General features: G+C 33.6%; 2 protein-coding genes across 2 annotated transcripts in view; one reads left to right on the top strand and one right to left on the bottom strand.

Annotated features, from left to right (window-relative positions):
- Positions 1-6,182: 6,182 nt before the first annotated feature.
- Positions 6,183-9,857, bottom strand: LOC148626134 (uncharacterized). Its single transcript, XM_088569849.1, has 2 exons — positions 9,464-9,857; positions 6,183-6,460 (listed from the first exon to the last, which is right to left on the bottom strand). Exon 1 carries the CDS (start codon positions 9,826-9,828, stop codon positions 9,472-9,474), a length of 357 nt encoding a protein of 118 aa, XP_088425975.1. The 5' UTR covers positions 9,829-9,857; the 3' UTR covers positions 6,183-6,460; positions 9,464-9,471.
- A 1,599-nt stretch (positions 9,858-11,456) lies between these two features.
- The window catches only part of LOC148626133 (DNA-directed RNA polymerase I subunit RPA1-like), a 39,085-nt gene continuing 32,026 nt past the window's right edge, over positions 11,457-18,515 (top strand). The window contains exons 1-3 of the mRNA XM_088569848.1: positions 11,457-11,538; positions 17,363-17,542; positions 18,320-18,447. Coding sequence (XP_088425974.1) covers positions 17,383-17,542; positions 18,320-18,447 — 288 coding nt within the window. The 5' untranslated portion in view covers positions 11,457-11,538; positions 17,363-17,382. The remainder of the gene's footprint in view (positions 11,539-17,362; positions 17,543-18,319; positions 18,448-18,515) is intronic.

The following is an 18,515-nucleotide window of genomic DNA, read 5'->3' as shown; positions in this document are numbered from 1 at the left end:
TATACGATTGCAAGCTCCGAAACAGCGTCTGGCATTCAAAATTCGCTCTAAAGAGTAAAAAAGGAAACGAACGACTGCCGCTGCATTGATCTCAATACGAGTGGTATTTGTTATTTCAAAGACGGTTCCATGTATAAAAACGAAGTAATAGCTCACCTTCCTAATAGTGATGATGATGATAATCATTATCGGGTATAAAATATGGTACTCCGAAGGAAGCTTGTGGAAATCCAAAGTTGTTTCCGCCACCGAAGTTATTCCCGGTTGGAGTTACCAATAAACTAGAGCCTCCAGTTCCACCGCCACCAAAAAGGTTTCCACCACCAAACAAGTTTCCACCCCCACCAAACAAGTTTCCATTGCTTAGAATATTTGACAGTAAACCGATCCCAATTAAACCGCCAGCCAACTGCCCTAAGTTATTAGCCTGACCAGCTATGCATGTGATACAAAAACTAAAAACTGCTATAGCCACAAGGAATCTCATGATTTCAGATTAAGTGAGACTTAACAAATTACAGGTACGTAAGTTTACTCGAGCTTAAGTAGGAATCGACATGTTATAAATCAGTTAGACTCAATTTCGTTTTCTTTCTCTTGTCGAACAATGATGGATGACCAAGTGGTTTTGTGAAATGAAATGATCCATTCAATTTCCATTCAATTAAATTATTTCAAACATTATCCTCTATTATACTGTTTTATATCATATTAACAAGTAAGTTCATCTAGAAGATTTCTGTGACTACCAGTTGGTAAAGAGATAATTTTGCTTACGAACAGTCATGTAATGTAGCTTATTCTCTTGTAGATAAATGCTAGACATGTTGAAATTTAAGTCTTTGCGTGTAAAAAACTTTCAAAGAAATAACCCTTTTAAGCGACATTCTGGCCCATACAGACCAAAGCTGGATGCAATTACATGGTAGTCAAAGACTCGGCACGCCCAAATCCGAGTGAGATGGTGGAAGATTGAAAGTGGCCTAAAGCCTATGTCAAGTCAGTCAGGTAAGTTGAGGGTGGATTGAGTGACTTATAAGTGTATTAAAAACCGGACAACCTAGAGGCACAACAGTAACCAATAAAAGGTTGATTAAGAAAAAGGATATGATAAGTATTAGAATAACATGACCAAGTCAATAATACCTGATTAAAAAATCGTAACTGGTTCATACAGGCTGGACTTCCATTGACGTGATCATAACCGCTACCATTACTGTCAAATTAAGGCATCATTTTGTAGATCGAAGAATGTTTCAGATCTCTGTTTCTAGACAGACTCTGCTCGATAAAGTCAACGACAGCGAACCCCCATCCTCCCTTATCCCCAATACTATTCTAATGCTGCCAATATCAGTTTGGCAAGATCAGGAGGCGATAAAAAGACAGGAAGTCAAATTTAGTAAATAATACACCGATACTTTCACGTATGAAAATGTGATTTCTTGTTTTGTACGAAATAATGAAAAAGGTGGGGAATGTTGGTAGATTATTTCATTATTCATTGGCTTGTAAGCATTACAATCACACAACATTTCTTATAGTACTAAAGTAAAGTCTGTCTTTTTCAGGTTATCATAAGAAAAAATTACTTCATCGGGCATTTTTATCTTTTTAAAGACTATTGCTTGACGAAGCACATGTGGTTTCAATAAACCTATAAAACGAATGTTTGTTTTATGTAACATAACTGACTTATTGCTTTGTTTAACAATACATATGACGGAATACTTATATTTTAGTTCGCTGATCAAAGATCAACCTATATAGCATGTTACGATACTCAAGAGATAAATAGAACATCTGGAAAAAAGAAATTTATGTGCGCGGTCAGTATTATTAATTGAACGACCGCATTTTTTCCCGATCGTACTCTGTCATATTTGTCGTTGGCGTCAGTTAACTAAAGTTCATTTACAATAACTTGAGTAAAACTTATCCAGTCTTTTTTTTTTTAAATTTGAACACCTTGGATTCCTCGCGGAGGGTCCTAAAGTTTGTTTGTTTGTTTGTTTGTTTGTTTTGTTTTGTTCTGTTTTTTTTTTTATTTGCCAAAACCCTTCTGTAAAATAGAAGGCTATAAAACGTGGAAATGGTTGTCATCATTAGAATTAATAGGAAAAGCTTATTGCTGCAACCAGTTTTAATGATTCAGATGTGCAATGTGTTCTTCTTGGAATTCTGTCGTAAAATGTTTTACATTTATGATTATCTTTAAACGGTTTTCGAGATAATGGGTCATGGGGTCACCACACCCAAACGATTGACTTCTTTATTTTTGTCCAATAATTCAATTTGTTATATTGGACTCATTATTAAAATCCCTGTCAGCATTTTCATTCAGATTTCAGATATCTCTTACGGTAAAAAGGGCGCACAGAGGTCACACACACCCCAAGTAGACTTTTTATTTTGGTCCGCGATTTCGGATTATTTAATTGAATTTCAAATTTTGTATTATATTATGTCCAAACCGGTTGTTGTGTCCATAATAAACTGCTAGTTCCTAAGCTTAAGTGTGTCAAAAACTTGTAATGTGTCCACACTACCCTCAAGAGAACAAAGTTCCTACAAGATGCGAAGCTCTTTATTTTTCCTTAATGAAAGGACGAACTCTTCCAATTTAAGCACTTGGTGCTATTTTAGAGGACAAATATAGTTTCGAAGTTGTCCATAGCGGAATCGAGAAGTCAATCTTATGATTAAAGAGAACTGTATTGTAATAGAGCAGCCAACTTGGAAGTTGGCAGATTTTCTCTAGCGTCCTTTATTAAAACTCAAGATATGTTGTATTTTTGTGGATTTTAAAATACTAATTCAAGTATGACGTTTTAGACCACAACGGTGGTCGATTTTCGATTGCTATATTTGAGCAGCACGCGACTTATTGGGTGTGGCTTGTGTATGTGTAAATTATTGCCCACCTTAATAATGTAAACAAAAACACGTAACATTCCGATGTGTATCAGCTGTTTTCATTCAATTCAGGAGCGTGAATGAATATCCATGATCAAATTCATATTTAATGAAAGTATTAAACGTTACGTTTTAAAAAAAATCATATCATATTATGTATAAAATCACTTACACACGTACTCGGTAACACTCGCTACGTGCAACGAGCGCCATCATGCATGAAAACAAAAAATAACAATGGCAAGCCAAAGTGGACAAAAATGAGTATTTTCTAATATTAAAAAATGATTTTTTGATATTACAAATTCGTTTTCTAATATTACCAATTAGATTTCGTATATCACAAAACACTTTTTTAATATTAAAAAATCATTTTTGATATTAAAAATTCAATTGAATTTCTAATATTAAAAAAAAAGACCGATTTTTTAATATTAGAAATTGATTTTCTAATATTAGAAAATGGATTTGTTGTATTCAATTACGATTTTTTAATATTAGAAAATTATTTTGTAATATTAAAAAAATGTGACCGATTGTGCAATATAGCAAAGTATATTTTTAAATATTACAAATTCATTTTCTAATAGTACATATTCAATTTGTCATATTACAAAATGTGCGATTTTTTCTAATATTACTAAATCAGGAATTTGTAATATTAAAAAATGAATTTTTAATATAATTACAAAATGAATTTCTTACATTAAAAAATCTTTTCTAATATTAACAAAATGATTTTGTAATATTACAAATTCATTTTCTAATATTAAAAAATATTGATTTTTGTCCACTTTGGCTTGCCATGTGCGAACACGGTGACCTCATAATGCAAACGAGTATTGCCATGTCTAACATCGTTCTACTCAATTCGCAATTTCCTTCATTCCTTTATTACAAAAAAATACAAAGCAAAGTTTCACTAGCGACCATTTCAGCCTCTTGCAGGTCCGGGAGTTAGAAGAATAGGCAAGCAGCAGCGCTAAGCTTGTCGTAAAAGGCGACTAAATAGTGCTCAGAAACCTAGCCGGGGGCTAGGCGCTCTGCCCACAGAGCAACTGGGATGTGTGCCTCAGGTGGTGGAATGGGGTACCCCTGGCGTGTTACACGCTGGGGTTGTCAAGCTATAATACGGAAAACCTGACCGCAAACCATAGTGATGCACCGTGTTGGGAAAGTTGCCACGTTCCTCGCACGTTAAAGAACCCTGCTGTGGTATTCGATAGGAGTAGGAACCTTTGCGCTCCGCCACAGGAGGCTAAATTGCCCGACCCTACCCATCCCTCCATTTTGTCTTGTGGCAATCAAAATTTGTTAACCCTATCATCCTTGTGTCCCATCCCATTTTTTTATTTCATGTTCATTTTTATCATCCATTTCATGTTCATCGTTTGAATATAGCTGAAATATTGCTGCTCGGACGTTAAACCCCAACAAACAAACAAACAAACAAGCGACCATTTCAACTGGCATATATAGCTAGCGTAAAGTGTACAGTCAAATATGGACAAATATGGCGCGAATAAGGTTACCGTAATAGGTCACGAAAATGTACAAAAATACCGCGATTGTCCTATTAGAATCGAAATAAATCACAAAAAACTCCATTTCATCATTGTTTTACCTCAAGCGATGGGTGAAATAATGCGGCATAAATGGTCAGCCCGTGGTAAAACAATGATAAAACGGAGTTTCCGTGATTTATTTCTTGATTGGATTATTAGTTATCATTACTTACGGAGTACTGAATCCATTGAAAACTGTGAACATCCACAGGCAACTGAAACAATGTCACAAGAGAAAAAAAAGACCACGCACGCACTCAATGTGATCGACTCAAAATTGATGATGAGTTTCAATTTTTATTAAACGTGTTCAATATATGGCATATTAAGAGATCAACTTTTTTTTAAGATAAGTAATACCGCTACATTAATTAGTACTGACCAACCATTTAATCAACTAAGAATGTCAAAGAAGCTACCACATTGTAGCCATATATTTAAGGAGGTAGGCCTAAGGTAAGGGACACAACTTTTACAAATCATTGGAACGTTTGTATTCAACATTTTACATCATTCTTATGTAAGATTCAAAGCAACTTCGATTATTTTCATTCTGTTTCAAGTGAAATCTTGATACTTTTTGGTGAAATTAAATATGATACAAACATATCACTGATTTCAAGAGTTGTGTCCCTTACCTATGGTCTACCTCCTTAATAGAAAGATGATTATTTGTAATATTTGGCTAATTAAAATTTATTCCCTTTATAACAAGACAAGACAAGAATTGCCTGGAATTCTTTTCTTTATCAGAATCACCGCTTTTCATGAAAGGCTAATTTTCACTGGTTACTCAGAATTCCTTTTTATATTTACTTATCTAGAAATGATGCTTAAAGGGAAAAGGAGAAACATTTCTGTACATTTTATCAGTGGATTTTGCTTCTTGTGATGTGAAGCCTAATCTCCATAATGGTTTCTAAATATACCCCTATCTTGTGAAAACACTGGGATTTCCCATGCTATTTATAGACCCTTCACTTCCGGTGACCAGTACTGCACTGCAAGTCTGCTAACCCCACATGCCAATGCTAATCTGAGGATCATGAGCTGACATGTAGAATCATGCTGACATATAGGCTCAGCAGGTTACAGTTAAGGTAAATTCTAGATCGAGTAGCCATTGAATGTTGTGGAATTAGCATTGACGAATTATCGGTTTCTAGCCTTTAGAAATAACTAGAAGGGGCATTTGAACCCTAAGATGTATGCCAAATGGAACTATTTTCCCAGGTGGTTTAAGAGATAGTTGCAGATGTTAATAGGCTTCACAAGGGCGACTGCTATATCAATTCCAATCCATAATCTAAATTGATAAAATTACCATTCTCCTCCGGCAGACCTTCCTTATTAACTGCATTCTACGTATCACTCCGCTAGCTAATAGGCTCTGCCATGAAGAATGTGAAAAAATCAGAAGACATGAGAGTCCGCGGAGTTTTTTTCTGTTGTACTGAACTAATATGCATAAAGAGGCGGAGATAAGTATTAAGTGTAGCAGTGGTACAAAGCTTTGATATAGCGAATATATCCTCTGAGATATTGAAAAATTCATAGTTCATGATAACAAACTTAACCAGGGACAAGAGATCGCAGGAATGCATTACCAGTAATTTTAGCAAACTGTATAGAGTAACTTACGCGTTTCCCTATGAATTTTAAAACAGAAGCTTAACAACAAGAAAATACATGTATGATAAGTAGGTAAATAAAAAAAACACAAACACAAACAAACAAACAAACAAACAAAACAAAAAAAAATCAAAATTGAAAGAAGCACAATGCAGTTCCTATTTATAATGAAATTGACAAAATTTAGGATGTGACCAATTATTACAGATTCGACAGAAAACAACAAAAACAAATTCGTTTACTCATTTTTAATTATGATGAACATAGTATCCTGAATCATCGTAGTTTACACTTGATCCATTTGTCGTCAAAGATGAGCACAACATTTCCTTTGGTTAAAAAAAATCCTGAAAAAAAAATATAAATCGAACATTTATAATTTGACAGAATGTTATCTAATGAGTACATTGATAAATACTAATGCATTTATAAATGTTACTATAAAAACTTGTGTTTTTGTGTTTATTATAATATCTAAATGTATACATGTATACAAATGAGCCTTGTTATATTATAGTTTTATTAAATGAGTATTTTCATATTAAATTTGTTTAAAGTCCAAGTACCGTTGTATTGGATTGTTTTTTGCGAAAAAAAAATAGTGATCTTAATATGGATTTTAGTTATCTACCCATAGTTGAAATTTGTATAAAGACCAACTAAAGTCCATATTCAAACCAGTAAATTCTGTATAAAGACAAAAACTGAATGCTGATTCTCTATAAACAGGTCAATTTCTATTGTAATTAAACGTTGTTTTAAGGCACGGCTTTAAATGGTATTTTAGTGTGAATATTACAGATTTTTTGAAATTATGTCAGTATTTTTAGGTTGATGTTTAACGAAATTGTTTTTTTTGTAGATTTTGTAGATTGTTAATTATTCTGTCCTGATTTGTTATTTGTGTGCAGCCTCAACAGACAGTTCCATGGACTATATAACTATATATTTAAAATTTTGATAAATAAGTTTTACTTTACTGTAAGGCGAGCTGATATCCAAACACTGTGTTTGTATTTATTTATAAATACAACGAGAATGCTTAGGTATATGAACATGTCAAAGAGGCAACAACACCACTTGGATGAAAATGTCGGCCTAAGGCCACCCATTGATCTTCAGTGAACGAAAGGAAACCCTCACACCACAGGGAAGGCTGCAGCTGGCCCAAAAACATCATTATACACAGGTGCAGCGAAATAGTTGCCCCTATATACTCAAGTAACATAAAAATAAACTAAAGGTGAATACGGAACAAGACGTACAGACACCTGAAGTTTTTGACTTAGAATATGCGCAAAAAGTGCGGCGGGGTTAAAGTACTTTGGCGTGATCACAACCCTCCCCCTTTAAAATCTGGCCATTATTGAAAAAAAAACTGCACAATAAAACACGCCTTAAAATCAGGTCAAAAAGGGCTGAGTCCCTTGTTACAACGGAAATAAATAAACTGAATATAAATTACACAAATTACAAACTAAGGACTACTAGCAGTTAACTGACGTGCCAGCTCCAGACCAGATTAAAACCACAAAAAGTTCTGTCCCAATCGTACGTAAAATCAATCCAAATTAAGAACCACGGTACATCATAAGTCATACAATGAGGACACAACCCATTTCATACCAGAATTGGTTTCTAATATAATGTCGTAATTTCTATGTAAAGACACTATGAGAGAATCACTGTTTATACAAAAAATGCTATCCTTAATGATTTCACAACAATAACTATATAACTTATGAATGAGCCTATTCAACGGTTTAGTTAATTAACTGGGTGAGTATCGAGCTTTCCGTGCTTTGTGTAGAATGTTAGCCTTAAACAAAGGATGAGAGGTACCCGCTCGTGTTAAGTACATCTGTATTTGAGAATGAGTTTCTTGCATCGATTAAACAAAATGGTGAATGTTTTACGAGCTTGTGATACCGAAAACCTTGATGAAGTAATTTCTCGGTTATATAAATTATCCTTTCGTTAAAATCCTTAACATTGTTACAAGTACGAGCAAATCGAATCAATTGTGATTTGACAAGTAGACGTCACCATCTTAAAACGGATGTAAGTATATTTATTCGTGGATACCAATTCTCGTGGATTTGGGTGGAAACACAAGTTCGTGGATTCTTGAAATCATGGTTTTTGGGTTTTCAGTATACAGATCAACGGAAATTACCTATTCGTTTGGTACCAATTTTCGTAGTTTTGCCTACCCACGAAAACCACGAAAATTGATACCCCTCGAACAATAATACTTTCTCAGTTGTTGACTATAGGGAATGAAAAATCATCCTTTTTATCGTCAATTTTAGTATTAAGTTTACCATTATCGATATGAATATTAATATCAAGAAACGGACATTTTTTTTAATCAATATTAGCTTTATTCAAAAACAATTCTACCGGACAAATACCCTCAATATAGATATTGAAGTCATCGTTGTTAGAGCCAAAATATCGTCCAAATATCTAACGGTGATATTCAATTTTTCCACCAAATGTTGTTTGGATGGGTCTTTATTTTTCCTAGCCATAAATAGTGATTTGTAACAATACAAATATTGTTTATGATCATTTAAGCTTGCGAATAAAAACATAAGTATATTTACTAATTGTCAATCAAGTTCATTGATTTATGTAAGTGGTTTTGAAATAATTGGTCCTGTGCGCTCAATATTCTAATTTTGTTATTCACGATGTATTTTTTCACATTTTTTGTCAATTAATCTCTCATAAACACATATATTTACTCGCGTTTTATTTTATTATCAAGGGAACCAAGATTCAAACGATAATCAAAAGAATATATCCAAAAGACTATAGACAGAGAAAACAGGCAAACTCACTAAAGAATATGAAATAACCAAAATAACACCTTCAAAGAAACAAATGTAAATGAGCAATCCGGACTCCACTAAAGACTGGGAGCATGGACCAGGTGTATCGATAGGGTAAGAAAACGTGCATGCCGATTGCTATATTGCTGTAAGGATAAGGACGTGTGATTTTATAAAAACTGCAAAGGATACGCAGGGAATTCCGGCAATTCCAATTTAACAAAGTCCTAATTTAAGCATCTGTCCGTAAACATTTAGCTATTTCTTTTAAAACTGTTAATAAAATCAAACTACTTTTTAATGAGTCATCCCGAAAACCGAAATGTATGTCAGTTTGTGATTTTGAAAAAAAGTTTTCTATTAAATTCTCACTAGCATTCATTATGATATCATCATTCCGATTTCTTTTTTCGAACGAGCACAAACTCTTTATTTATTTTAAAAAAAGAACGATAGTAATTGCAGTCGTTTTAAAAGAGATCCAGCGTTCAAAACTAATAGGTACTTTCTCACCAAGTCATTTAAATAAAATTGAATCCTGCATTGTTTCCAAATCCATTTCCAAATTGAAATCCATTACCACCAAATCTGCCAAATCCATCATTACCACCAAAACCGCCAAATCCGCCACCACCCTCGTTTTCTGGTACAATTAGCAATACGTTTTCCCTTTGTGCCCTACTTCCTCCGAAGCCAAGCCCTCCACCTCCTCCAAAGCCTGATCCTCCACCTAATCCACCTAAAAGGCCACCTAAAAGTGCAAGGGGTAAAAGTGTGGATGCTGCCGTTCCGAGCGCCGTTCCAATAGTATTTGCTTGTCCATTTATCAACGTTCCGGTTAGGAGTACAACGCAAACAACTATAACTCTTTTATCCATTTCTTTTTGCACGACGGACCACTGGCTTCGGTAAATCTCAGAAGTAATTAGACTTTGCTTGAAGTCATTTATATATGTACGAAACTGTGTTTGCTTAATGGGGGATAACTACACGATCTTGATAGATGTCTTATCAACTCATAATATTAGTAAAAAGACCGATTAGTGGTCCCATTCATTTTTTGTATATGTTTTATTAAGGTTGAAGATATGACTTGATGAAGCACAGTCCCAATATTTATTGGGTATATTTGGAAAGCCGTACAAAAAAACAACAAAAAAATAACAACAAAAAAACAACAACAACAAAAAAACGACTGCATGCACTTAATTATTTCCTGTGATAATCTCCCCCTGACGAGTATAACTTAGAGCTAAAGATAGATTATGGAAAGTTTTGTTTTTTTTTATACTCTATCTCTTTTATACTTTTATACTCGTGGCTTCGGCAAGACACTTACATGCATTGATGCTATAATAGTGTATTAAGGAAATAACACGAATATACTTTAATCATGTACAATATACATAATGATATATACATTAAGCAAGTGAAATATGAAACAAAAACATTCAACAATCACAAAGTTTTAAAAGTTGTTGATATGGATATGTTTTTTTTTTCTATAGTCATTTTTCTTATATCCGATGTGTAAAACTATGAGGGCGTAACAGCTTATATCAATAAAACCGGTGCACTTATCATAAACGCTTTTTTTCATCTAGCATGATTTAACTGAAAATAACGAGAATGGAAATGGCGAATACGTCAGAGACAATAACCCCACTGGTATGAAAATGTCGACTAAAACATGTCTGTACCACGGCATCAACCCAATTCGTCGGTCCCGTTATTGTTATCTGTATTTGATACCTCAATCATTTCTTTTCCTAACCAAGGACAATTCATGGTGAATAACGGAAATGCGATCTGAGTGAACAAAAAGGGGAGCGCAATCTCTCTTTCTGCATGTCTGGACTGATTTTCTGCTGATTGTTGACCGAGTGCATCACGTGTACGCAGATGTAGAATGGATATATATATTTATTTTCCATCAGGCAGTTGTCCTTCCTTCAAGGGAAAATCAAGTTTATTTTCTGAAGTTAACTATATTATTCGCTGTAATACTGTGCGCAATTCGGGTATTGTCCTATAGTTACTTGTACTTGTCCAGTCATTTATAAAGAAGCCGCTCACTGTTAAAAAACGTTAATACAAGAATTTTGTCAGTATAAACCATGTAATCATGTGTATGGAATGCTAAGCATATAAAATTCGCAAAGAACGAAAACGTTTTTATGGCGAACTGATTGTTGCTTTTCAGATGTCAGATTTCATATTTTCCAAAGCTCACAGACACGTTACTAGCAAAGCTATGGAAGATTTCTTGGCATTGACATCTTTGATTTTAGCATTTTCGTGTTTTTACATTATGATAATACATACTTTTAAAGTAGTATAGTTAGACTTTTTTAATGCTATATTCCTATAAAGGCAATACTGTAAATTATGTGACAAAGGAGTTAAAATAAAATGAAGTGATTTTAATTTCGAAGCATTTCCTATTCGCTTATTATTCGTGACGGTGTATAAAAGGGGCGATTGTGTCATGTTTTTCCACAATAGAGATTGATACGCTTCCCAGTCAAAAGTATCCTCATACCATACATGTGGTTTTGTATTTTTGTGAAACAATCATGTTAGATTAGGTATGAATTATCTACTTTTTATTTGTTCAGGACTCTCTTAAGTTTGATAAAGTCTTATTAATCAATTCAGACAGCCCTGTTGGACAAGTGGTATAACCTGAAATTTTCAGGCAGTTTACAGAGAAAATGGTAGTATTTATTTTCCCGTAGCCGACAATACTCACCTTTTCAAGTTTTATTCAGTAATTTCTAATTAGAAATATGTCTCAAAAACCATTCATTGTTATACTGCTTTCATTCAGAGATCGAATAATCACTATGACAATAGGGATTGTCCTGTTTTTTAATTACCATCATACACACAAGTTTTCAGTGGTGCATACTGAAATGTGTAACAAATGATATGATAGCTAGGCTAGAATAAATGATTTTTTAAAATATTTTTCAAAAATTTGATTTTAATCCGATTTTCAGTTTTCAAAAGTAACGAAATGTGTAACCCAAATTTCCCAGACCCCAAAACTGAAGTCCAGTGTTTTTGTAATTTGTACAATTTTATTATATATTTCACATTAGAAATCCATAATATTATTAAAATAATCAAGGGCGATAAATTAAAATCACAACAGGTTATATTTATCAGACTTCCTTTTGCATTCTTGCATACCTGTTTACCTAGTTAAACCTAATTGTAGGAGATCTCCTACAATCCATCATAAAATTGCGGGAGATTTTGCGTGACGACATTATCAACATGTTTCGTTTTGTTATAAATGTTAATTAAATAAAACAGAGGATTTTAAATATTTTTTTCAAAACCATGAATATATGATATATACAAATGAATCAACAAAATGAATTATACATGTATTAACAGAAGTGATCCTTGGTAAGTCATAAAATAGATTTTGCCCTGTTCCAATGTTCATCACTGGCATGTGAATGAATCTGGTTTTGATGGACCTACTTCCATCTTTAAGATTGCGAACAAGAGTAACAAAGAACTTTTTGGCACCCCTGCCATTGCTTTCATCACATAAAATACTGAATGGTTTCTGTTTAGAACTTTACAGTTGTCAATCACTGTACATTTGAAGCCTCAAGACTTGGTACGATAACTTGCTTTATGATTTGGGTGCATTTAGTCCTTTTACATTAAAATTTCTCTTCAATTTTATTGTCAGATAATGTTTTTTTCTCTCACAAAGTGAGTTAAATTATCAGCCACGTGGAACTGCCACAAAGTTTGTAAAATCTTGACATAACTATCCATTCGAAATTGTAAATCATGCTAATTGTGGAAATGAACGGAGATAATACTAAAGAGACTTCTATGTCAATCAGCTGTTCCAAGTGTTTTGACGATAAAGTGCTTTCACGACCCATGCGGTTGTTGACATAAACAGAAATGGCGGACAAAAATTGATCAATGCAATTACAGGAAGAATTCTTGAAATTGGGAGATCGATACCTCCCGAATGGGAGACTTTTTTTTCGGATCAAAAGGTATAATTATGGGAGACTCCCGCAAAAAAATAGGAGGGTTAACACCTGTGTTCTTGATAAGATCATACCCATTCTTGCTGGTTTACAGGGATTTGTGGTACTAGACAGGATGGATTTCAAACTCTGACATTTTTTTTAAAATCAAAATCATTTCTCAAAAGTCTTAAAGTGAAGTTTAAAACCTCTTAATGTCTTCAGAAAATTGTAAAATTTGGACTTAAACGTGAGAAGTAGTCAATTATTAGTTTAGTAAGGTAACTTCCTGTTACACATTTTGGGACTTTTGAGAACTTAAAATCAAGTAAATTTGAAAATATCATAAATGTTTTCAACTAGTTTTAACTTCAGTTGGTAAAAAGCATCATTCAGAACTTTAGGACCAAGTTTCGGTACAAAATTCCTAATAATAATAGAAAAATCGGCAGTATAGTGGTAGTATTTGGTACGGGTAGGTGTGTGGGTTACACATTTCAGGGTGAACCGTTCGAAGGTACTGGAAGTTTTGCAATTTTTTGGTTCTGCACTCATTTGTAATATACAGTCTTTTTGAAATTTCTTTATCTATGCATTTTCAAGGATAAAAGAACAAACTTTTTTTTTTAACTTTAATCCTTCAAAATTCTGAGAGAGAAAAATCATTATTATAAAACTTTGTCAGTATACCAACCTGTCCTTTCAAAAGTTCTACTTTCTTTCATCTGAATACACAATTGGTCAACCTATTGCAGGGAAATAAATACTGCTGTTTTTCCTGTAACCGAACACGTATAGTGGTGTCACCTATTTTTGCAAACTTAATGCTCATGTTTGAATATTTGCTTCTACTTTTATAAATGTTTCTCTGATTCTGGAATTAAATAGACAGTCCATTTATGTATAAAAGTAGCAAATTTCAAGACATTTCAGCCGTTTTCATTATCAACTGCTACCCACACCCGCAAGGTAAAAATTATGTTTTTAGTACTGCATCATATTTTTGCAAACTGTGTAAAATTGTATTTACTGGAACAATAATGATTATTGTTTAATCTGGAACAGATGTTAAACCATGGTAACAATCACATAAGATGATTGAGTCCACAAATGATTTTCAGTTCTTTTTTTATTTCATTTGACATTACCAAACATTTCAAACATAGTGTAGGTTGGAGAAAGGACCTCCCAGGGTCCACCGATGCTCTACTGAGCTGAAGGCAAAACTAATGGACTGTAGTATTACATTATGACAATCTTTTAGATAGGAGGGGGCCATGACTGCATTTCCCTAACAGATGAGTCAATTTACCATATTGACCATATCTAACATCAATCGCTTTGCTTAACTCATTATTCTCAATTTATTGTGAGTTTTTAAAAGAATTGAAGGGCATATCAAACAACAGAGGATGATGTTATCCCTTTAGGGATTCAGTGTCTGGAGCTGTTTTCTGTGGGCAGCCAAAGCAGAAAACAGCTCCTGTCACTGAATCCTAAAAGGAATTAACAAAACTCATGACAGTTCTAGCTTGGTATCCCAATGAAGACCTTTGGCACTGTAAACCAACACTAAAATTGAGCTACAGGAGGAATCAACTAGTGCTTTTAATGGAGCACAGTATTTTAACTTTTAGGAATCCACCAGTTCAAGCATAAATTTTATTGTGATAGAAGATTTAAAAAAAAAAACACTTCAACCACTGGACTGAGCTGCTTTAATTTGATTTTGACAGAATCTCTGATCTCTATAGAATTATAATCATGAATATATGTACATGTAAAATGTATGATTGTCCCTGGCACTGGTTAAAAAGGAAAATGTTTTCTCTACATGTATAGTGTTAAACAGTTGAAAGTTAGAATTTCACATGCTGTAGTACTGCTATCTGCTCATCATTCAGTGTTTTTTTAAGTACTGTTTACAATTGTATTATCATGTGAATTCAAGCTGTCTTTCTAAAACAGGGCCAATAACATGTCTGGACCTTTTCACTGTCACATATTTATCGGCACATAGATATCTTCAATACACATGTGCATAAAATCATCAACACTTAAAATAATGTGTCTGAGTCGGGTGGCATGCCTACCTGTGGGTTGTTGCTTTTGTGAGCTAGCACAAAAAGGGCACACTTAAAATAATGCTCATTACCCCTTATCCGACCTTAGTTCCTGGTTTTGGGTAGGTCAGTAAGGTAGGAAAAATATTTTTTTTCCCAAAGTTCTTTTAATTCTGTTAAAAAAACGTTACAAAAGAGGTGACGTTGCTGCTTTGAGCACTTTTAAAAAAAATTGTCAGAATGGCAATAAAACTATTTGGGTAAAACCAATTATTATGGGTAGGCAGGGTAAGGTGAAACAGACAATTTTAATTTTGGTTTAAAGATCAGGCTCAGCATGTCAGACTACAGGGTTTGACACTAACTTCATTTGCTTGGTGGTGAACAGGACTACTTCAGAGGTAAAACAGGTAGTCCTTAGATGGTAATGATGGTTCTGTTCTTAGATCTTATGTAAAATAAGACCAACTTTAGATAGCCCATAGAACTACCATGAACATTTTTCAAGTAGTCCTCTCCAAAATTAGGGTGGCACAGGACTACTGGACTACTGTTAGTGTTGATCCCTGGACTAGTACAAAGAAGGGTCTGTTTAATTGGTCAGTCATTCTCATTCTGATATACATGAATTATCTGCCATGATACCATGATAGGACATTAAACAATAATCAACATGGCAAGGTTCAACTTGGGTAAAAATTTAGGAAAACATACGTCATAATTCTCCATAATAGTAGAAGTAGTGTACATATATAAACAATTAAGTTTGAACAATATTAAATTGATGCTTATTAAATTACAGATTACACTAACATGTAATAGGTACTGTTCACATCATAATGTGAGGAAAATTGAAATTTGAGTTGGACATACTAGAAATGTAAGAAAAAGAATTGTCAAATTTCTTCAATATAGGAGGTGTAAATCTTCAATATGTGTATGAAAATTGAGCAGATACTTGATCCGTTTTGACCATGACCATTTACTTTGGAAATTTTGAGGTACATGTATCTAAAATTTCATAAACAAAATCAACAGACATCTATGATTCAAGGGTGGCCTCGTGTTTAGTGACATTGTCCTTTTTTAGGTTTCTCAATGTTTGATTTTCTTTTGTGGTAGTGTTGATTTTTTTTGCAGGTTTAATATAAAAACATCACAAAAAAACAATTTTTTTTTTAGCTGCAACAAAATTAACTGGGAAAACCGTTCCAGTTTTTAAACAACAGCAAACAATTTGCAGTTGTTTAATGGTATGGCACAGTCACCCATGTTGTCATCAGTAGACATTTGTTTTCTGGTGATAAGGCAAAAAAATAAAATGTCTGTTTCCTGCTACCCTACTTACCCTAGTTTTTTGTGTCTACCCTTAACATTTTATGGCCATTTTGGCTCAAGCACTGTTAAAGACTAGATTGTTTCCCCATTAACTCAATGTAAAATGTTTTTTTAAAAATAAAACAATTTCCCTACCATATTTTTTTCTTGCTGGTAACAGGAAACAAGACTATTATTTTGTATGGCCTAAATTTTGTAATAGTAGGTTGATTTTTTTTATAAAATTTTACAACAAAGTTCCAAGTCATAAAAAGAGGGTTAGTATTGATTTTTGGGGATATGGCCACAACTGTTATAGAAATTGGGATTTAAAATGGGGCCAAAACAAGCATTTTATAGAATTGAACTATTAACTCCAGTAAAAGCATAAGGATAATTACTAATAGCTCTATCTACACCTCTCCAGTGTTGGTTCACTTCATCAATGAGGTAGATGCAAGGGAAGGGACGCAACTCTTACAAATCATTGGTACGTTTGTATTCAGCATTTTACATCAATCTCATGTAAGCATCGAAGTAACTTGGATTGATTTCACTCTGTTTCAAATGAAAGCTTGATAGGCTTTGGTGAAATTGAATATGATACAAACATATCACTGATTGCAAGAGTTATGTCCCTTACCGTAGGTCTATTTCCTTAAATTACAGATTAGTGAGAAAAACTTTTGTATTTATTGTCAAACATTGATTTAAGCTCTATTTATTACGAACTGTGAATGAATCATCTCAGTAATTAAGAATTTAAAATATCTGGCTTATTTGGATTCTTATTCTTATGAATGAGAGGTTCAAATTGACTTTTAAGAGTGAAAGGACACTGACCTTTTTGCTTCCTTTACTGAAAAATTTACACTATGAGTTAACATTAATATGATAGGTCCAGAATCTTGGTAAATGATATTTCAAGGTTCTAGTATCTGAAATTTAGGGCCCTGATCCTCATCAGCACTTATTTGAACCCTTGGCCTAAGGTTAAGTTAGTTACTTCATTTTTCTGTTTGTAGACAGTTTGACCTTAACTGCAATGGAAAAAGAAATCATAACACAGACTATCAGTGCAGTCAATTTCCAGTTTTACAGCTCTGAGGAAGTTAGAGCATTAAGTGTGAAAGAAATCACAAACCCACAAACATTTGACCTTCTTCTCAACCCCAATCCAGGGGGATTATATGACAATGCATTAGGTGAGTACTTAATCTGTAGTAAATTTTTAGTTTAAGGGAATGCTTATGAAAATATATGTTGAAACTTCTCTAAATTGAATCCTGAATAAATAGGAAACCTGCCCAAACCAGATTCTTTCTGAATTCTTTTAATATCAAATGCAATACATTTTGACCTCTGTAAACAAAACAGCAGCCTGGACCAAACATATCTTTAAGTCTAAACCCTGTTTGATTTGGACAGGTTTCACTGTATATAAAGATTACATGGTATTTAGTGGATAGAGTAACAACTGGTTTGCTCAGATTCAGAATAATGTGTCCTAATGAGGTAACATGCTGTCTTGGGGGCCGTTTCTTCTGTAAGCTAACATAATAAAAAGTCCAGCTCAGCAGAACAGACTAGTATTTAGCAGTTTCTGTTCAATTGATCAAATGCTCTCATCCTGAAATGCATAAAACATGTTCCATACATGTATAATGTTAAACCACCATCAATCAATAATTCAATTGATTGAAAAAGAAAAGTTTAATTTTTATATTGGTCAAGTATGATACACATTTTATTGTTGCAAATTTTCATGAAGCAAACTTGAAATTAATTTATCTCTCTCTAAAAATTCATTTAGATATAAACATACTGAATGGGTTCAAATGCTCATGAAAATTCATTGTACTACCCTAGTAATATACATAAATCCTGGATGATCTGAACTGATTTGCTTATACCCCAGAGAACAAGTGCTGAAGTGACATAGTACATTATATTTAATGTCATTGCTATTTTGTACATTGCAGGTCCAGTTGACAAGCAAGATGCATGTGGTACTTGTGGACTCAACTTCGTACACTGTCCAGGACACATGGGTCATATTGAGCTACCAGTTCCAGTATTCAACCCTGTTTTCTTTAAAATAATGATCAAAGTAAGATAGTACATACCTGTCCTTGAATCATTGATTCATTTACAGTAAACCTACATACCTGTCCTTGG

Source organism: Perna viridis, chromosome 2 (genome assembly GCF_037379345.1).
Source record: "Perna viridis isolate PV_CMFRI_1.1 ecotype Kerala chromosome 2, ASM3737934v1, whole genome shotgun sequence".
Classification (NCBI taxonomy): Eukaryota; Metazoa; Mollusca; class Bivalvia; order Mytilida; family Mytilidae; genus Perna; species Perna viridis.
The sequence above is the reverse complement of the archived record's forward strand: the minus strand, read 5'-3'. Positions and strand labels throughout refer to the sequence as shown.